The sequence below is a fragment of the Rhodnius prolixus genome, unplaced genomic scaffold, assembly GCF_049639745.1.
Source record: "Rhodnius prolixus isolate KJV_2025 unplaced genomic scaffold, Rpr scaffold_5, whole genome shotgun sequence".
Taxonomy (NCBI): domain Eukaryota; kingdom Metazoa; phylum Arthropoda; class Insecta; order Hemiptera; family Reduviidae; genus Rhodnius; species Rhodnius prolixus.
Genome location: NW_027411624.1, coordinates 40,848,900 through 40,870,953, shown reverse-complemented (window position 1 = coordinate 40,870,953; position 22,054 = coordinate 40,848,900). Strand labels below are relative to the sequence as shown.

General features: G+C 32.6%; 2 protein-coding genes and 1 long non-coding RNA gene across 3 annotated transcripts; all 3 read right to left on the bottom strand.

Moving 5' to 3' along the window:
- Nucleotides 1–913: 913 nt before the first annotated feature.
- LOC141457965 (uncharacterized) lies at nucleotides 914–7,424 on the bottom strand. The gene is made up of 3 exons (XR_012460680.1): nucleotides 7,220–7,424; nucleotides 5,578–5,666; nucleotides 914–1,055 (listed from the first exon to the last, which is right to left on the bottom strand). It is a non-coding gene; the product is annotated as an uncharacterized lncRNA (long non-coding RNA).
- Nucleotides 7,425–7,537: 113 nt separating this feature from the next.
- On the bottom strand, nucleotides 7,538–13,638 carry LOC141457936 (uncharacterized). The gene is made up of 2 exons (XM_074135329.1): nucleotides 13,480–13,638; nucleotides 7,538–12,589 (listed from the first exon to the last, which is right to left on the bottom strand). Exons 1-2 carry the CDS (start codon nucleotides 13,540–13,542, stop codon nucleotides 7,976–7,978), a joined length of 4,677 nt encoding a protein of 1,558 aa, XP_073991430.1. The 5' UTR covers nucleotides 13,543–13,638; the 3' UTR covers nucleotides 7,538–7,975.
- A 3,495-nt stretch (nucleotides 13,639–17,133) lies between these two features.
- LOC141457943 (uncharacterized) lies at nucleotides 17,134–19,937 on the bottom strand. Its single transcript, XM_074135349.1, has 2 exons — nucleotides 19,780–19,937; nucleotides 17,134–18,900 (listed from the first exon to the last, which is right to left on the bottom strand). Exons 1-2 carry the CDS (start codon nucleotides 19,840–19,842, stop codon nucleotides 17,584–17,586), a joined length of 1,380 nt encoding a protein of 459 aa, XP_073991450.1. The 5' UTR covers nucleotides 19,843–19,937; the 3' UTR covers nucleotides 17,134–17,583.
- Between the last annotated feature and the right edge of the window lie 2,117 nt (nucleotides 19,938–22,054).

Sequence of the window (22,054 nt, the reverse complement as noted above, 5' to 3'; positions counted from 1 at the left end):
TGTAAATATTTTTTTGTAGTAGCATTTCCATCTGGTGATACATCCAAATTTGATCCAAATTTTTTGTCAAATTTTTTATCAAATTTTGTGTCAAATTTTTTATAAATTTTTTTACCAGAACTTGAATTATAAGCGCTATCGTAAACTTCATGGCCTGGTAAATACGGATTCACTTGGCCAGGTAAATACGGATTAACTTGGACAGGTAAATACGGATTAACTTGGCCAGGTAAATACGGATAAACTTGGCCAGGTAAATATGGATTAGCTTGGCCAGGTAAATACGGATAAACTTGGCCAGATAAATACGGATTAACTTGGCCAGGTAAATATGGATAAACTTGGCCAGGTAAATACGGATTAACTTGGCCAGGTAAATATGTATAAACTTGGCCAGTTAAATACGGATTAACTTGGCCAGGTAAATATGGATTAACTTGGCCAGGTAAATATGGATTAACTTGGCCACGTAAATACGGATAAACTTGGCCAGGTAAATACGGATAGACATTTGTTTGGTAAGTTGAAGGAATATATGGGTTGAAATTCTGTTGATTTGAAGCCTTCTCGTTAGAAAACTGGGCGGATTTATTTTTTTGCAAATACCTATTTTGATTCTGGGGTGGCACCTGTATTATGTGATTATCTTTTTTGAAACGAAACTTATTTTGACTTGCGATACCGTTCTTGTTAATATTGTCATGTGTAGATGATGATTTATCCAGTTCCACTTTGTTGAATTCTTTATCCAATGACGTAACATGTCCTAAATTGTCATCACTCTTGACCACTTGTTGGTCGGCTGATGTAGAACGTGTATTCCTTGTTAGTGTAATTTGCTGGCGCTTTAATTCATACTCAGGACTATGAATGTTGATTGGATGTAGCAGAGAATTTAATGCAATAACAGTTGATAACGATATCTCACTATTATTGTTTGATTGTTTTTCGTTACTTTCATTTCTTGGTAGAATCTTATTAATTTGGATGTTTCTTCTGCTGCGCTTTTCAAAGTTAATCGTGTTTCCTTTACCTTTTTCATTATACGCCGATTTCTAAAACAAAATAGATAATGTTAGTAGATATTACACTAAACTGGGAGGTTTAAGAATCTATTTGAGAAGGAATATATTCACACCATTGTTCTTAATATTGTTGGGAAGTGTTTTTGCAAATTTTTTTTCTTAGAATAAAAAGTAAACAAAAGTTAGAAATGTTTTTACTGTAAAATTAGCTGGCTAAAGTTGATCCACTCCTGCATAAATTATATTAAAAAATTTCAGTTTTAAAAGAATTATACGAAAAATTACTTACGGATACTGCAAGAATTGTAGTAAAAACGATACTTTGTACAAAAAACAGTTTTAATTTGTACATGATACAATACTTTCACCACTTATTGAAATAAACATTTGATGGCAGTTAAAAAATTCTAATCAATAATTTTATTTTACGTTCAATTTAATTATATTTTAATATTTTTATCATCAATTGTTCTTGGAACAATATTATAATTGTTTCAGAGACATAAACCGGTCATTATTATTCTACAGTAGTTTTATAGGTACAATAACCATGAAAAAATGGTATTTAATACTCGGAACAGTTTTTCAGATTCCTCACTCTAAATTTATCATAAAATTTAATTAAATATTTAAAACTCTTATACATTTACTTTTAACTTTGAAATAGTAAAACAATACATTTATCTCGGAGTGCTTTTCTCTTCTTCAGGCCTTTTTTCACTTACAGCTGACCATTTTATTAGAAAATCACAATTAGCATCCCGTAAAGTTAGTGAAATTTTAATAAAGTCAAAATCGGATTCGCTAGTGACAAGAAAAAAATTATTAGAATCTATGATTAATTCCGTTTTATTATACAGCGCAGAAATTTGGGCTCCATTATATTGCAGTAAGTTAGAATGTGTTCAGACCAGATATTTTAAATCCATCTTCCATTGGTCACGAAATGTGCCTAATCATTATGTACGTTTAGAAGTTGGGTTAGAGTCTATTGAAATTGAGGTTCTAAAAAAAGATGGTTAGATGGTGGTATAAAGTTCAACAAATGGATGGTAACCGCCTCCCAAAGATATGTTTGAATATTTTAAAATCCCTCAGTAATGACAGAATATCTGTGGTTAAATTTAATTGATACAATCAGTTAATAGGAAAATTGGAGTCTATTGATGCAGTTAGCTTGCTAAATAGTAGCGAAATGTCACAATTTAAGGATGAATTCAGCAGTAGCATTCTGAAATTTCGGAATAATAAATTTTCTTTAGACATTAACGCTGTTCTGCATTCAAACTACAATCCAGACTTCAGAAAGATAAGTAGTCTAACGCTGGGTGAGCAATATTTGTCTCTGAGGGTGCCAATTATAAAGCATAAATTAATTAGTCAATTGAGGTTATGTCAGCCTCGTTCATTTCAAATCACTTCTTCTTGGTTTTAGAAACAGTTTTCAAGCAGATACCTCCAATTTCCCTATATGCAGTATTCCCGAAAGAGAGGATTTACAGCACTTTTTATTAAAATGTATGAGGCTGCAATCTTATAGAGATAAATACTTGAATAAATACATCTCTAGTATTTCAGATGTAGATGTTCAAGTTCAAGCTCTATTAGATGTAGCCGACATTGATAAATTAAATAATTTATTTTATTTTATAACAAGTGCCTTCAAAATGAGGAATTTTGTTTTGAGTTTATAAAAATACTTTTATAATTTTGTTTTGTTTATAATTTTTTGTTTTTAAATTTTGGTTCTTTTTATTTTCATTCGATTGGAATGTATATTTTTAGTTATCAATTCAAGTTTTTATTTATGTTTTATAAGGTTTTATTTTACATTATTAAACCAAACTTCATTTGTACAGGGTAGAACTCTTAAAACAAATAATATTATTCCATTCTATTCTATTCATTTACTTTTAACTAAGTACTCTTTAGATGTACCTAGTTATAAATTTTTATACCAACATTTCGAAAAAAATGTCCCAATTTATTTTCCCTCCATTGACTAGAGAGGTTTTTCCAGTGGAGGAATAGTAAATTTATATTTTTATAATCACTGTATAAAGTATAATATAACTCCAGAGTAATATTAAAATCCTTAAAAAATACTGTGAACAGTGGGGTTTGGAGGTAAATCTGGCGAAACCTTAAGATTGTTGTTTTTAGAAGAGGAGGTAGGCTTTCGTCCAGGGAAAGTTGGATATTTGGGGATAAGCCGATAGATGTGGTTAATTCTTACAAATATTTGGGGTTTAGTTTGACACCTCGCCTTTCCTTCCAAAAGTACATTAAGGAGGGAGTCTGAAATGGCTAAAATGGCCCGTTAATACTGTCTGGTCAGTCCTTGTTGCTCAGAGTATGGTTCCCTTGTCCCATAAGTTCCAAGGTTTTAATACTGTCTTCTGGATCTATCGCTTGTTACGCCGCTCAAGTTTGGGGATTTGAGCAGTTATTCCCTGCCTTCAATTACTAAAAACTTCATGCTGTATCTTGAAAGTGGTGTTGATTTGTTATTTACGTTTACTTTAAGGCTCCATTTCAGATATGTTTTGAAAATCCTTGAATTACCGGCTTACAGACTTTCTAGACTAATTGCCCAAGAAATCGTTAAACACAATACCTTTTGGTTTGACAGCTGGATAAAACTGTCTGAAAGATACAGTAGTCTTAATTTCAGTTTCACCTATAATAATGTTCCATTATGGAAGAATCAGTTTGCTATTCTGAAAGATAAAATAAAGATAGTTCATCGGGAACTGTGTGTGTTACAAGTGCCAAAGATTCTAATAGATACCTTTTTTTATAGAGAGCTTAATGTTAATGCTTGCCTATTTTCTTTCTCATCTCAGTCTACAGCATTAAATTTAAAAGAATAACGTTGGCTGTTCAAGATGAAATGCGAACTGTTCTATTTAAATTTTACCCCTTGGGTTGACAGAGAGGTACAGTTGTGCTCACTACGCCATATAAAGGCCAGAGTTCATTTTTTTGGCCATCTGTCCTATCTCGGCAGAATTTAGTGTGCGACACCTCGGTGTTCGTTCTTTAACTTTGCCCAATTTAAGAGCGCTTTTAAACTCTACTAACTGTCTCAATCTTATTAATCATGCTTGCTCTGCCTGATTGTATAGATACCAATTAATTCAAGAATTTAATTATTAGTTTATTTATATGTTCATGTCCATTAATTTTATTTTAATTCTCTCTTTACTTTTTCTATGAATGTTTATTAGTACTGTATGGAGGCTATTTTTCTTTATCGTATTTAATTATAATGTTCTTTTTTCTTTATTAATAATAGTTTTTGTTTTATACAATTCTCATTTCAATTAAGTCACTTTTTCCGTATCCGCTTTTGTTTGGTTTTCCGTTCTAAAGTTTGTAATTATTTTCAATAAAGTGTCTTCTTATTATTATTATTAAGTATAATGTAATCGTAAGATTGGTTTTTGGGAAATTTCAAAAATACTGAATAATCTAACCGTCCACGATACCTAATATGGTAGTTGCTGGACGTACAGCAAGCCTGAAAAAAAATAGGCATCGCATTTTATTTTTTACTAAATAATCTGTTCAGTCAAAGGCGCCCTTTTAGTCAGCTGATTTTTTTTCCAAATTTGAAAATTTAGAATCACATTTGCATTCTTGTTATTATTATACCGATGGCAAGACAGTTGAGTATGCCAAAAAATGGCTATTAAAGGGGGTTGTCTAGTTTCGTCTATTACAAATGACAAAATTTCGTGGGGGGAAAAAAATGCCCGAAATAGTGTCTTAATTGTATATTTCGGGCATTTTTAAATGTATAAAGAAAATCTTTTAAATTCAATAAAATGATACTGATTCTGGTTTACCAATTTTTGGCCATAATCTTATTGTGTTCTATTGGAAACTAAGTTACCGAAATTGAATGTTGGTTCATAGGAAATAATATGTTCTCAAAATATGTACCAAAAATGTTTGGTTAATTTGTTGTAAATGTAATTGGTTGGTCTACTAGTGGGCTGGATAAAACTCGTATTATTTCATCATAACAAGTTGAATTGTCAAGCTTCTCAATAAACTAAAAATTGTCTCTATGATTGTAAGTTTCTCTATAATAAATGAAATGGTTCGCAATGTTGAGATCAATCGAAAACATAGCCAAATTAAAGGCATTGTAATTTTTATAATTAAGGAACCTAACAATTTTCATATAAAACAGTCCGAACCCTAATCTGATAAGACAATTCTAAACCGGGTTAGGAGAATCAATAAAAATAAATACACGTATGCACTTTGTACAAATTAAAAACTGTTTTGTACAATTTTATTCTTCGTCTGAAAACAATTTTCAGGCCAACTTTGATCGATATTTCACTAATAATAATAAAAATGATAGCACTTTAATTGAAGAAAAAAATATTACAACAAAAATATAAAACAGTAATTCACTGAGTGGATATTCTTCTGCTAGAATAAATAAATAAACAATTTTATTAATATAAATACAAACAATTACAAATAATTTTGCAAACATAAATTGGTCTTGAAAAAAATTAAACTTTTCAATTACCCATTGGTCATATCTCCGAGCTTGCTTAACAATTTGCTTGTTTGGAGAATTCAGAAACCTTTATGATAAGTGCTTTTTTTCTTTGTGCCCTAAAAAAGAATGACAAAGCTAAGAATTAGGAAAATCTGTCTTGGTTGAGCATTCTGCTTGAAAGTGAACATCTTCCCTGGCATGAGAGTTATATGTGGATCACATATCATTCCTTTTTTTCCCCCCAAGGATGGAGAGAAACTAAGGATACAACAAACCTCTTGAGATTTAAAATCACCATCATAACTCTTTTAGAGCGAACTCATGCAGGGTCCTGGAGGATCAAGGTGAAAAATCTGAGTTTCTTGTTTTATTTATTTACAGAAAAAAAGAAAATAAAAGCGATCTGTTAAATGAGCTCGCGCCAAGACTTTCAACTGATGCCAGAATCTGACTATTTCGTCCAATAATTCCGGGGAAACATTTTCCAACCAAGGATATCGTTAACAGAAAAAAAAAGAAAGCAATTATTATTATTTAGGACGTTGCAGTGTTGAAATCAAAGAACATAACGGTACTTCCAAGGCAATAATTTTCGGATAACAATGATCAGGTATCTGCGAGATTTTCGAGATATAACTAAATTGTAGATTCAAACATTATGAATCCACAGTGGTTTCCAGATAAGTCGTATGATTTGTCCTACTACCTTTAAAATCTTTATACATTATTATCCATTCTCCGACTCATGCCACCATAGAGATTAATTCTTTCATAAGAGTGATAATGTCTTTTAACATGAAACTTGGTATATAATTATGAGATCAACAAACCCTGTGTATTAAATGATCTACACCTCTTATTCTGCATTGGCTGATAATCCATTGAAAAAGTAATTCCCAAATTGTTGTACATTATTTATGGTGACTGATTCATAGTTTCAATAGGATGAAAAAATAATTGCCATTTCAGTCGTGATAAATTTATTCTGCCGAGCTTTCAACCTAGGGACTAGGTCATCTCTGAAGATTACTATTTTACATTAAAAGGGTTGGTGTGTCTTCTGTCTTGACTGTTCATGGACTGATTGAGTTCATGATGGACATTTAGTACATGTACAGACAAGGCAGAAGACACACCAACCCTTTTACTTTGTAAACTAGCCCTGAAGATGACCTAGTCCCTAGGTCGAAAGCTCGGCAGAATAAATGTATCACGACTGAAATGGCAATTATTTTTTCGCCCTAATGTAATTCCCAAATTTGTACGTTAAGCACATAGTCAGTAATATTTCGAGTAATTGAAGATATTCCATAATAAACTTAACGGGGCTTAAAAGATGCCAAACAAGACCTTTCAAGAAATTTGTGAGAGGATTGGTTAGAGACCTGTACATGAAATAAACACTTTTATAAGAGAAAACTTCATCCCAATAAAAACCTTGTAGTATATTACATATTGCTACATAGTACATATTACTGAAACATAGTGATTATACGTAAATAGTTTTCAATATCAACTTGCTAGCAAGCTTACGGTCGTTAGCACAGATTATTCACAGGAATAGATTGCATTCTTTATAATAATCTCAGTTTCCGAGATATTAAATCATTGCATCTAGCTGAAAGATTGTGGTTAAGTTACCTGTGCAAACCCAGGCATCAATCCTTACCTGAGAGATGGTAATCCTTAATTCCAAGTTTCCTCAGTCTAACTTTCTCTTGTGACACCGTCTACCTTTGTTATTAAGTCCACATTGGACAATATTATTTTACAAATTCTGAAAGCAACTTCTCAAATTAGAGTATTGAAAGACGTAATTTCGTGGTGGTAATTTCAACTTCACTTAAGTTTTCCGACTTGCACTAAAACAGCTGACTCAGTATATTAATCAGTGTAACAGATCCACCTAGTGAGGAGCTAATATCTTTTTCAATACCATTCATTTTTATTTCCCGATTAAATAAATCCATTTTTCGGAAATCAATAAATTACATCAAATTCATCTTTTTTTTATTTAAAAATGCAATCATTGAACAAGAGTTCAAAATGCCATACTATCATATTCAATAGGTTGACTACAAATGAAATATAGTGCAAATATTCAGAATTTACAATAAATCTTTTTAAATAACTAATAATTAATATAGTATTCAATTTTAAATTATTAAAGGATCTGCCAGGAAAGTTTTCGATGAGTGAACTGAATTGACGGTAAAGGTTTAAAATTAATTTTCAAAAAGTTGGCAATTACATTAATAATATGTTTTACAATGAGAAGGATTTTGAGAAAATCCAATTGATTGAGAAGATGGTCATGTTGGATTTGGATTAATTTAGCATTTGAGGCATAAAATACTGCATGAAAGGAATATAAAGAGGATACTTTATCTATTACATGTTATCTAATTGAAAAAGGGGCGACTGGTTAAAGTATAATTACGAACGGACCTTTCAGCCTCCCTTTAGAAAATGACCCGCGAGCTATATCCGAAGATTTCCATCTTCGTTTTTCAGTAGTTATATTTTCGTTTCCGTAATTTTGTTGATCCTGTAGAGGATTTTCTGGTGAAGGGGCGACTGGTTGAATTGTATTTATGTTTGGATTTTCAGGTAAATAGCCGCTTTCGTTAAAGTACCTTTTTAGCTGCTGTAGAGGATTTTCTAGTGGAGGGGTAATTGGTTGATTTTGATTTACGTTTGGTTTTGAAAAAGTTTGCCCAGAAATTGATCCCGTAGGTTCTATATCCGAAGTTTTCCTATCTTGTTTTGGAATAGGAAAAAAGCGTCTTCCGCCAATGAACCTTTCTTGATTTTCTAGTGAAGGGGCGACTGGTTGAATAGTATTTATGTTTGGTTTCGAGAAAGTTTGCCCAGAAAATGACCCGAGAGCTCCTATATCCGAAGGTTTCCAATCTGGTTTTACAGTAGGTAAATAGCGTCTTCCGTCAATGTACCTTTCTTGATTTTCTAGTGAAGGGCCGACTGGTTGAACTGTATTTGTGTTTGGTTTTGATAAAGTTTGCCCAGAAAATGACCAGTAAGCTGCTATATCCGAAGGGTTCCAATCTGGTTTTATAGTAGGTAAAAATAGACTTCCGTCAATGAACCTTTCTTGATTTTCTAGTGAAGGGGCGACTGGTTGAATTTTATTTATGTTTGGTTTTGACGAAGTTTTTTCAGAAAATGACGCGAGAGCTACTATATCCGAAGGTTTGCAATCTCGTTTTACAGGAGGTAAAAAGCGTCTTCCGTAAATGTTCCAATCATGATTTTCTAGTGAAGAAGCGACTGGATGAATTTGATTTATATTTGCTTTTGATGAAGTTTGTCCAGAAAATAACCCGAGACCTAGTATATCCGAAGGTTCCCAATCTGGTTTTACAGTAGGAAAATAGGGTCTTCCATAAATGTTCCAATTTTGATTTTCTAATGGAGGGGCGACTGGTTGAATTTGATTTATATTTGGTTTTGACGAAGGTTGTCCAGAAAATGATGCGAGACCTACTATATCCGAAGGTTTGCAATCTGGTCTTACAGTAGGTAAATTGCGTCTTCCGTAAATGTTCCAATCTTGATTTTCTAGTGAAGGGGCGACTGGTTGAATATTATTTATGTTTGCTTTTGATGAAGTTTGTCCAGAAAATAACCCGAGACCTAGTATATCCGAAGGTTCCCAATCTGGTTTTACAGTAGGAAAATAGGGTCTTCCATAAATGTTCCAATCTTGATTTTCTAATGGAGGGGCGACTGGTTGAATTTGATTTATATTTGGTTTTGACGAAGGTTGTCCAGAAAATGATGCGAGAGCTACTATATCCGAAGGTTTGCAATCTGGTCTTACAGTAGGTAAATTGCGTCTTCCGTAAATGTTCCAATCTTCATTTTCTAGTGAAGGGGCGACTGGTTGAATTTGATTTATATTTGGTTTTGACGAAGGTTGTCCAGAAAATGATGCGAGAGCTACTATATCCGAAGGTTTGCAATCTGGTCTTACAGTAGGTAAATTGCGTCTTCCGTAAATGTTCCAATCTTCATTTTCTAGTGAAGGGGCGACTGGTTGAATTTGATTTATATTTGGTTTTGATGAAGTTTGTCCAGAAAATAACCCGAGACCTACTATATCCGAAGGTTCCCAATCTGGTTTTACAGTAGGAAAATAGGGTCTTCCATAAATGTTCCAATTTTGATTTTCTAATGGAGGGGCGACTGGTTGAATTTGATTTATATTTGGTTTTGATGAAGTTTGTCCAGAAAATGACGCGAGACCTACTATATCCGAAGGTTTGCAATCTGGTTTTACAGTAGGCAAATAGGGTCTTCCGTTAATGTTCCAATTTTGATTTTCTAATGGAGGGGCGACTGGTTGAATTTTATTTATGTTTGCTTTTGACGCAGTTTGTCCAGAAAATAAACCGAGACCTAGTATATCCGAAGGTTCCCAATTTGGTTTTACAGTAGGAAAATAGGGTCTTCCATAAATGTTCCAATCTTGATTTTCTAGTGAAGGGGCGATTGGTTGAATTTGATTTATATTTGGTTTTGACGAAGTTTGTCCAGAAAATGACGCGAGGCCTACTATATCCGAAGGTTTGCAATCTGGTTTTTCAGTAGGGAAATAGGGTCTTCCATAAATGTTCCAATCTTGACTTTCTAGTGAAGGGGTGATTGGTTGAATTTGATTTATATTTGGTGTTGACGAAGTTTGTCCAGAAAATGACGCGAGACCTACTATATCCGAAGGTTTGCAATCTCGTTTTACAGTTGGCAAATTGCGTCTTTCGTAAATGTTCCAATCTTGATTTTCTAGTGAAGGGGCGACTGGTTGAATTGTATTTATGTTTGGTTTTGACGACGTTTGTCCAGAAAATAACCCGAGACCTGCTATATCCGAAGGATCCCAACCTTGATATTCTAGTGAAGGGACGACTGGTTGAATTGTATTTATGTTTGGTTTTGACGAAGTTTGTCCAGAAAATAACCCGAGACCTGCTATATCCGAAGGATCCCAACCTTGATATTCTAGTGAAGGGACGACTGGTTGAATTGTATTTATGTTTGGTTTTGACGAAGTTTGTCCAGAAAATAACCCGAGACCTGCTATATCCGAAGGATCCCAACCTTGATATTCTAGTGAAGGGACGACTGGTTGAATTGTATTTATGTTTGGTTTTGACGAAGTTTGTCCAGAAAATAACCCGAGACCTACTATATCCGAAGGATCCCAACCTTGATATTCTAGTGAAGGGACGACTGGTTGAATTCGATTTATGTTTGCTTTTGATAAAGTTTGTCCAGAAAATAACCCGAGACCTGCTATATCCGAAGGATCCCAACCTTGATATTCTAGTGAAGGGACGACTGGTTGAATTGTATTTATGTTTGGTTTTGACGAAGTTTGTCCAGAAAATAACCCGAGACCTGCTATATCTAAAGGATCCCAACCTTGATTTTCTAGTGAAGGGACGACTGGTTGAATTGTATTTATGTTTGGTTTTGATGAAGTTTGTCCAGAAAATAACCCGAGACCTACTGTATCCGAAGGATTCCAACCTTGATTTTCTAGTGAAGGGACGACTGGTTGAATTGTATTTATGTTTGGTTTCGACGAAGTTTGTTCAGAAAATAACCCGAGACCTGCTATATCTAAAGGATCCCAACCTTGATTTTCTAGTGAAGGGACGACTGGTTGAATTGTATTTATGTTTGGTTTTGACGAAGTTTGTCCAGAAAATAACCCGAGACCTACTATATCCGAAGGATCCCAACCTTGATTTTCTAGTGATGGGACGACTGGTTGAATTGTATTTATGTTTGGTTTCGACGAAGTTTGTCCAGAAAATAACCCGAGACCTGCTATATCCGAAGGATCCCAACCTTGATATTCTAGTGAAGGGACGACTGGTTGAATTGTATTTATGTTTGGTTTTGACGAAGTTTGTCCAGAAAATAACCCGAGACCTGCTATATCCGAAGGATCCCAACCTTGATTTTCTAGTGAAGGGACGACTGGTTGAATTGTATTTATGTTTGGTTTTGACGAAGTTTGTCCAGAAAATAACCCGAGACCTACTATATCCGAAGGATCCCAACCTTGATTTTCTAGTGAAGGGACGACTGGTTGAATTGTATTTATGTTTGGTTTCGACGAAGTTTGTCCAGAAAATAACCCGAGACCTACTATATCCGAAGGATCCCATTTTGGTACACCATTCGGTAAATAGTCACTTTTGTCAATGTATCTTTGTAGTGGTTTTAAATCATAATCCTTCTGTTTTAAAAAACTTTCAGGAATGATATTTTCTTCTCCATTGTATAAAGGGTTTTCATCCATAGAGGGGATTTGTTGATCTGATGTCATATCATAATCATTCAAATTAAAATAACGTTCAGGTATGATATTTTGTTCTTCATTGTATAAAGGGTTTTCATCCATAGAGAGGATTTGTTGATCTGGTGTCTTATCATAATCATTCAAATTAAAATAACGTTCAGGTATGATATTTTGTTCTTCATTGTATAAAGGGTTTTCATCCATAGAGAGGATTTGTTGATCTGGTGTCATATAATATTCATTCTGATTTGAATAACGTTTTTTCCTTGTTAGTGTAATGTATTCATGCTTTGGCTCAGGATCGTTCAGTTTCTTGATTGGTTTTAGTAAAGCAACCAATTTAGCCATCAGTAAATTTTCCATTTCATTGGTTGATTGTTTTTCTAATTTAGAATTCTTTTTCTTTTTCTCTGTTAACTTCGGCTGATGTTTTACAGCTCTTTTCTGCAAATCACGAGCTATTTCATGGAGTAGACTTTTGTTTTTCCTTGTGCTTACTTCATTAAAAGCGCTTTTACAATCATCTTTTTCAGATTTAGGAACTTCATTTATTATATGTCTTTTACTATCTGCCTTTGCTACCAGATCTTGCCGAGATCTAGTATCGTAATGATGCTTGCCGACCATACTGCCTCTGATGTTCTCTCGTCTAATACGTTTCTCAAACTGAAGTACGCCTGATTCATATTTTCCATTACAAGCTGGTTTCTGGAACAAAATATTTAAATATACTAACAATTTAAAAGTCCTTTATTTTATTTTAAAAGATCTCAGAAATAAATTTCTCAATTTCCCTTGATTCCCGTCTGCTTTTTACACCTAATTTTACCAGATTTTTTTTTCAGACACTGATTTTCTTTTAATCAACAATTTCAATGCCTTTAAACAACAAATCTGTAACAAAATAGCTTGACGATAAAGAATGGCAATTACTATTCTTAAGGACATCTCGAAGAGCATTATAACAGTATACTTGTGCCAGTGGCGTGTAGCGTGTAGAATGTTTTTATCTGTGCTGTGGCCAGATATTGTTTTCACATTTTAGTGATATATATAGATATTACATCAAAATAGGCAGTAAATAAAGGTGAAAAATGACCCCATTCAACATTTCATGAAGTTATAAGAAGTACATATGTGGATACAGGATTGTGATCTGAGGATAAGTAATTTAATGTGTAGCAGTCTGTATGTAGGAAAGAAAACAAGAGAACGAAAACGAAAATCAAAGTTAGCCAAGAAAAACGGGTTTTTCCAAATGCTAATCGATAAAATAAAATAAATAAGCAGACAGGTATATTGAGGGTGCTTCAAATAGAGATTACCTGAGCTTATCAACTTAATAATAAAATTTAATCCATAAAAATGCAAACACATCTATTAGTGCTGCAATTTTCTATTATTATCATTCTTTTGGTTTATAAATAATTTTTGGGATAAGTTGCTGGAAAAAAGGGAATAAGTATAGGTAAAGGAAGTTTTGGGATGCATTACCTAGCCCAGTATAAAGAAATAATAAAATGTATTAACTTAATCACTTTAATAAAATCTCAAATTGTGAACTTAAAAAAAAAAAGAAGATCAAGATAAGTACTTACATAGCAAGCAATTGATGAAATTAATAAAACATTTAGTACAATAAACGTTTTAAATTTTTTCATTTTTTAAAACTTCTTTTGTGTTCTTTGCACTTTGTCCAACTAGCGCAAAAGAACTTTTAGATTAGTTCAATATTCTATAAATATTTTTATATTACATTCAATCTATCTGTATATAAAAAATAAAATAAATGAAACTTAAAAAACATTTTATCTTCAATTGTTTAAAGGAACAATATATAATTGTTTCAGAGAAAATAAACCGGCCATTATTGTTCCATTATAGTTTTATAGACACAATAACAGTGAAATTATTTTTAAAGATGAGAAAATACTTAATCTAGAACAATTTTCAGCATCACAATTAAAATTTCATTCTAGGAATTTTTATTATTATTTTAATTTTCTTAGGTTATTTTTTCGGTGGGTGCGCAAACTTAAATAAAATTCTTTTTTCTCCGATTTAAAACTCAACAAAAACAAGAAAAAGAAAAATTTGTTGCCAATTTCAGTGTCACAATTTGACAATAGTTTAAGGAGTGGTGAATTTCTATAAATTTTGTATTCTATTATTTCAGCCGGGCTTTACCACTAACTACCAAATTAGGTTTCCTGGACGGAGGCCAGGAATTAATCATAATATGATAGCAATCATACTTTTTACTATAATGTTCTCAAAATAAACATTAAATAAAATCCAAGGTCCTGACCAGGAATCGAATCCAATACAATACATATGTAGAAAGCGCTAGCAATGATGGCGTCTAGCCCACCCCCAGAAGAACCCGTGAATTTTGACTAGGGCACATCGATATTTAATGGCTATCGATGTTGACCACCTCGTGGTGAACGGGAGATAACCCAGGGGAGTTTTTACAGTGTGCTCTGGTCGCGGTAAAAAAAAAGATGCTTATTGTTTTTTGTATTTTCGTAATACTTGAAGGTTGCAACCTTCATTGATAAATGTTATTTTATGTTTGTACTTTGTTCAATTAGTTTTTGCGTCTAGCTGTTATTATTTTGTACAATAAAGAACACAATCGAATAAATATTTTGTATATTTCTGTGTGTGTTTTAAGTTCGTTAATCAGTTACCACTCAATGACTTAACACGTATTAGCTTTGCAGGTCTCGCCTCTAAACAGCTGGGCTTACGTGGCGGCCCTAAATTTTGTGTTTAGATGATTATTTTTAAGTGAAAGATAAGTGAACAATTCGAGAATCGCAGAATGAAACTTGAGTACAATTTATTCATTTTTTTAGTGTTTTATTTTAGATCTTTGTCACATGAAACCAATTCAAAATTCTTTGAGCTTTCTACGTGATGATTCATGATTAAAAGTTACTGAAAAAAAAGCATTGTTTTTACATTGCAATAATGTTCGTATACATTATATTTATTTAGGAATCATATAAAAAATTCTGTTGTGGCCACTGTGCATGATGCTATCAGCACTGATTGATGATCTGATTACTATCTTTTTTTGCTACAATCTCATGTTCCGTTCATCGCCCAAATCATGAACAATAGAGATCTTTTGGCTGAACATTTCTCGGCTAGTGTATTCAAGAAAATCTAAACTCGTACAATTTGGCCACTACTTGAGAAAGAGCAGCGTTACAACGTACACCACGGGGCTGTTTTCATTGAGGGGCACCACTTGAAGAAAATTTAAAAATAACCATGCAAAATAAATTGAAGAATATATATATTTTTTCAAATGTTGTTACTAAGAATAAACAGTTTACTTCTCCGAAATGATTTTTTTTTGTACTCCTGATCTACAAATACAAGCTTTAAGAGCAATCAATAATGGAAAGTAGTAGTTACACTATTGTTATTTATTACAGTTACTAGTTATAATGCAGTAGTAGTTACAATATTGTTACTAATGCGTAGCTGTTTTATTTCTTTACTAACAAGACAGCTTTCTAATCAGTCTGAAATCCATGTGCAAATTCTAAAAGAAAGCCTGATTCTGAAGATGTTATCCATCAAGGATTAAACAAAGAATACAATACCATCTCTGTCCATATATTTTGGTGATTAGTTATTCCAACCGAATCAACTATAATTGAAGCAAAATGTTGCTGAGATCGAGTCCTAATTGTTGCAGGAAGGAAGTTAAATTGGAGGGGGTTCTAATTTCTTTCGAACCAAACTACACCTCATTTTCCCTTACCCCAAAGTACTCCTAAATTCTCTCATTTCTAAATGGACATTCTTTGCTTACTAGTTTCACAGCAGGTTAGAGGGTTAATGAACCATGTCTCATATGTAGACCTGCTCTTAAAAGCAATAATGCTCTTTGAGCATTCGAATTTATCTTCTATTATCGTTCAGAACTTTTCCACGAAAATACGATTAAAGAACATAACGGTTTATTAATTCCAAGGTAATAATTTTATGGTTACAATGATCTGGTATCTGCGAGATTTTCGAGATAAAACTAAAATACAGATTCAAACATTATGTATCCACAGTGGTTTCCAGATAAGTGGTATAATTTGGCCTACTAGCGGTAAAGTAAATTTCTTCAGGTTGTTCTTCAACGTAGCTCGAAGATACTGCGCAATCCGCAGCCGGCGCGCCACCTGCAGAACAGTCAGTAGACGGGTGAGCAATTACACGCAATGCAAGTTGCCTTCATGTTGTCGTATGGCCGCACGTCTTTAAAGAGATGTGCTAAGTTTCTCCACTACCTACTTCAATTTACTTTCTAAGAAAAATCTTTATATATTTATTATCCATCCTCCGACTCATGTCACCATAGAGATTAATTCTTTCATAAAAGACTGATAATGTCTTTTAAGATGAAACTTGGTATATAATTATGAGATCAACAAACCCTAAGAATTAAATGATCTACCAGCTCTTATTCTGCATTGGCTGATAATCCATTGAAAAAGTTATTCCCAAATTTGTACGTTAAGCACATAGTCAGTAATATTTCGAGTAATTGAAGATATTCCATAATAAACTTAACGGGACTTAAAAGATGCCAAACAAGACCTTCCAAGAAATTTGTGAGAGGATTGGTTAGAGACCTGTACATGAAATAAACACTTTTATAAGAGAAAACTTCATCCCAATAAAAACCTTGTAGTATATTACGTATTGCTACATAGTACATATTACTGAAACATAGTGATTATACGTAAATAGTTTTCAATATCAACTTGCTAGCAAGCTTACGGTCGTTAGCACAGATTATTCACAGGAATAGACTGCATTCTTTATAATAATCTCAGTTTCCGAGATATTAAATCATTGCATCTAGCTGAAGGATTGTGGTTAAGTTACCTGTGCAAACCCAGGCATCAATCCTTACCTGAGAGATGGTAATCCTTAATTCCAAGTTTCCTCAGTCTAACTTTCTCTTGTGACACTGTCTACCTTTGTTATTAAGTCCACATTGGACAATATTATTTTACAAATTCTGAAAGCAACTTCTCAAATTAGAGTATTGAAAGACGTAATTTCGTGGTGGTAATTTCAACTTCACTCAAGTTTTCCGACTTGCACTAAAACAGCTGACTCAGTATATTAATCAGTGATTAATCAGTAACAGATCCACCTAGTGAAGAGCTAATATCTTTTTCAATACCATTCATTTTTATTTCCCGATTAAATAAATCCATTTTTCGGAAATCAATAAATTACATCAAATTCATCTTTTTTTTATTTAAAAATGCAATCATTGAACAAGAGTTCAAAATGCCATACTATCATATTCAATAGGTTGACTACAAATGAAATATAGTGCAAATATTCAGAATTTACGATAAATCTTTTTAAATAACTAATAATTAATATAGTATTCAATTTTAAATTATTAAAGGATCTGCCAGGAAAGTTTTCGATGAGTGAACTGAATTGACGGTAAAGGTTTAAAATTAATTTTCAAAAAGTTGGCAATTACATTAATAATATGTTTTACAATGAGAAGGATTTTGAGAAAATCCAATTGATTGAGAAGATGGTCATGTTGGATTTGGATTAATTTAGCATTTGAGGATAAAATACTGCATGAAAGGAATATAAAGAGGATACTTTGGATATCTATTAGGCACATGTTATCTAATTGATAAAGTGGCGACTGGTTAAAGTACAATTACATATGGTTTTAAAGGCCTTCGCTTAGGAGATGACATGTGAGCTACATCCGAAGATTTCCATCTTGGTTTTTCAATACTATTAGGGTGGTTTTTCTTTACTTGCTTTTGTTGATCTTCTTCAGGTCTTCTTTCTGAAGGGGGGACTGGTCTAGTTTTACTTTCCACGCGTTTTGGCGTCTTATGCCCAGAAAATGTCCCGTGAGTTTTCCATTCTTCTAAATAATCACTTTCGCCAAAGTTCTTTTGTTGATTTTTCAGTGAAGGGGCGACTGATTGAATTTCTACTATGTATTGTTGTGATGACGGCATTTGCTTAGAAAATCCCGCGCGAACTAGATCCGAAGACTGCCATTTTGGTCTTGCCCTGGGAAAATTGTCACTTACGCCCAAGTTCTTTTGTTGAACCCGTAGAGGATTTTGTGGTGAAAGTGCGGTTTGTTTAATTGTAATTACAAAGTTTTTTGGCGACCTTTGACTAGAAAATGTCCCGAGACCTAATACCCGAGGTTTCCATACTGATTCTCCTTCTGGTAAATTCTCATTTTCATCAATGTACCTTAGTTGATTTTCTATTGACCTGTCGAATGGTCTATGTCTATATATTTTTTTTTTATTCGACCTTTGCCTAAAAAGTGCCCCTTCTAGTATATCCGAAGGTTCCAATGTTGGTTCACCATTGGGTAAATAGTCACTTTCGTCAATGTAACTTTGTTGTGGTTTCATATAATAATCGTTCTGATTTGAATAACGTTCAGGTATGATACTTTGTTCTTCATTGTATAAAGGGTTTTCATCCATAGAGAGGATTTGTTGATCTGGTGTGATATCATAATCATTCTGATTTGAATAACGTTTTTTCCTTGTTAGTGTAATGTATTCATGCTTTGGCTCAGGATCGTTCAGTTTCTTGATTGGTTTTAGTAAAGCAACCAATTTAGCCATCAGTAAATTTTCCATTTCATTGGTTGATTGCTTTCCTAATTTAGAATTCTTTTTCTTTTTCTCTGTTAACTTCGGCTGATGTTTTACAGCTCTTTTCTGCAAATCACGAGCTATTTCATGGAGTAGACTTTTGTTTTTCCTTGTGCTTACTTCATTAAAAGCGCTTTTACAATCATCTTTTTCAGATTTAGGAACTTCATTTATTATATGTCTTTTACTATCTGCCTTTGCTACCAGATCTTGCCGAGATTTAGTATCGTAATGATGCTTGCCGACCATACTGCCTCTGATGTTCTCCCTTCTAATACGTTTCTCAAATTGAAGTACGCCTGATTCATATTTTCCATTACAAGCTGGATTCTGGAACAAAATATTTAAATATACTAACAATTTAAAAGTCCTTTATTTTATTTTAAAAGATCTCAGAAATAAATTTCTCAATTTCCCTTGATTCCCGTCTGCTAATTTTACCAGATTTTTTTTCAGACACTGATTTTCTTTTAATCAACAATTTCAATGCCATTAAACAACAAATCTGTAACAAAATAGCTTGACGATCAAGAATGGCAATTACTATTCTTAAGGACATCTCGAAGAGCATTATAGCAGTATACTTGTGCCAGTGGCGTGTAGCGTGTAGAATGTTTTTATCTGGGCTGTGGCCAGTTATTGTTTTCACATTTTAGTGATATATATAGATATGACATCAAAATAGGCAGTAAATAAAGGTGAAAAATGACCCCATTCAATATTTCATGAAGTTATAAGAAGTACATATGTGGATACAGGATTGTGATCTGGGGATAAGTAATTAAATGTGTAGCAGTCTGTATGTAGGAAAGAAAACATCAGAACGAAAACGAAAATTAAAGTTAGCCAAGAAAAACGGGTTTTTCCAAATGCTAATCGATAAAATAAAATAAAATAGCAGACAGGTATATTGAGGGTGCTTCAAATAGAGGTTACCTGAGCTTATCAACTTAATAATAAAATTTAATCCATAAAAATGCAAACACATCTATTAGTGCGGCAATTTTCTATTATTATCATTCTTTTGGTTTATAAATAATGTTTGGGATAAGTCGCTCAAAAAAAGGGAATAAGTATAGGTAAAGGAAATTTTGGGATGCATTACCTAGCCCAGTAAAAAGAAATAATAAAATGTATTAACTTAATCACTTTAATAACATCTCATTTAATTGTGAACTTAAACAAAAGAAGATCAAGATAAGTACTTACATAGCAAGCAATTGATGAAATTAATAAAACATTTAGTACAATAAACGTTTCAAATTTGTTCATTTTTTAAAACTTCTTTTGTGTTCTTTGCACTTTGTCCAACTAGCGCAAAAGAACTTTTAGATTAGTTCAATATTCTATAAATATTTTTATATTACATTCAATCTATCTGTATATAAAAAATAAAAATAAATGAAACTTAAAAAACATTTTATCTTCAATTGTTTAAAGGAACAATATATAATTGTTTCAGAGAAAATAAACCGGCCATTATTGTTCCATTATAGTTTTATAGACACAATAACAGTGAAATTATTTTTAAAGATGAGAAAATACTTAATCTAGAACAATTTTCAGCTTCACAATTAAAATTTCATACAATTAATTTATATTAATTATTTATTTTTTACTTAATCCTTCCAGTACATTTCATAGAAGAGGAATAACTAATATAAAATTCCACGTTATTCTCCGACATAAAACTCAATATAATTCCTAAAAAAGAAAAAGTTATTAACAATTTCAGTCAAAATTACATTAAATGAAAGATTACATACAATGTAGTTCTAGTTCGACTAGATTTCTACTTGTTTCGTCACTGTTATCAAGTTTTAAGATTAATATTAAAGTATACATAAAGGGTGGCCTTCTTATGCAAAATGTAAGTTAAAATACAATGGAAAAATACGGAATTGGGTTCTAGTTCGACTAGATTTCTACTTGTTTCGTCCTGTTATCTAGTTTTAAAACCAATGTTAAAGTATACACAAAGGGTGACCCTCTTTTGCAAAATGTAAGTTAAAATACAATGGAAAAATACCGAATTGGGTTCAAATTCGACTAGATTTCTACTTGTTTCGTCCTGTTATCTAGTTTTAAAACCAATGTTAAAGTATACACAAAGGGTGACCCTCTTTTGCAAAATGTAAGTTAAAATACAATGGAAAAATACGGAATTGGGTTCTAGTTCGACTAGATTTCTACTTGTTTCGTCCTGTTATCTAGTTTTAAAACCAATGTTAAAGTATACACAAAGGGTGACCCTCTTTTGCAAAATGTAAGTTAAAATACAATGGAAAAATACCGAATTGGGTTCAAGTTCGACTAGATTTCTACTTGTTTCGTCCTGTTATCTAGTTTTAAAACCAATGTTAAAGTATACACAAAGGGTGACCCTCTTTTGCAAAATGTAAGTTAAAATACAATGGAAAAATACGGAATTGGGTTCAAGTTCGACTAGATTTCTACTTGTTTCGTCCTGTTATCTAGTTTTAAAACCAATGTTAAAGTATACACAAAGGGTGACCCTCTTTTGCAAAATGTAAGTTAAAATACAATGGAAAAATACGGAATTGGGTTCAAGTTCGACTAGATTTCTACTTGTTTCGTCCTGTTATCTAGTTTTAAAACCAATGTTAAAGTATACACAAAGGGTGACCCTCTTTTGCAAAATGTAAGTTAAAATACAATGGAAAAATACGGAATTGGGTTCAAGTTCGACTAGATTTCTACTTGTTTCGTCCCGTTATCTAGTTTTAAAACCAATGTTAAAGTATACACAAAGGGTGACCCTCTTTTGCAAAATGTAAGTTAAAATACAATGGAAAAATACGGAATTGGCTTCAAGTTCGACTAGATTTCTACTTGTTTCGTCACTGTTATCTAGTTTTAAGATTAATATTAAAGTATACATAAAGGGTGGCCTTCTTATGCAAAATGTAAGTTAAAATACAATGGAAAAATACGGAATTGGGTTCTAGTTCGACTAGATTTCTACTTGTTTCGTCACTGTTATCTAGTTTTAAGATTAATATTAAAGTATACATAAAGGGTGGCCTTCTTATGCAAAATGTAAGTTAAAATACAATGGAAAAATACGGAATTGGGTTCTAGTTCGACTAGATTTCTACTTGTTTCGTCACTGTTATCTAGTTTTAAGATTAATATTAAAGTATACATAAAGGGTGGCCTTCTTATGCAAAATGTAAGTTAAAATACAATGGAAAAATACGGAATTGGGTTCAAGTTCGACTAGATTTCTACTTGTTTCGTCCTGTTATCTAGTTTTAAAACCAATGTTAATGTATACACAAAGGGTGGCCCACTTTTGCAAAATTTAAGTTAAAATACAATGGAAAAATACGGAATTAGGTTCTAGTTCGACTAGATTTCTACTTGTTTCGTCACTGTTATCTAGTTTTAAGATTAATATTAAAGTATACATAAAGGGTGGCCTTCTTATGCAAAATGTAAGTTAAAATACAATGGAAAAATA

What these genes read in the sequence shown, in the direction of transcription:
- LOC141457936 (XM_074135329.1), bottom strand. Translation starts at nt 13,542, where the DNA reads ATGAAAAAATTTAAAACGTTTATTGTACTAAATGTTTTATTAATTTCA. An exon ending in TTTCATCAATTGCTTGCTAT is followed by an intron (nt 12,590 to 13,479) that starts GTAAGTACTTAT and finishes ATTTTGTTCCAG; the next exon opens with AAACCAGCTTGTAATGGAAA.
- LOC141457943 (XM_074135349.1), bottom strand. Translation starts at nt 19,842, where the DNA reads ATGAACAAATTTGAAACGTTTATTGTACTAAATGTTTTATTAATTTCA. An exon ending in TTTCATCAATTGCTTGCTAT is followed by an intron (nt 18,901 to 19,779) that starts GTAAGTACTTAT and finishes ATTTTGTTCCAG; the next exon opens with AATCCAGCTTGTAATGGAAA.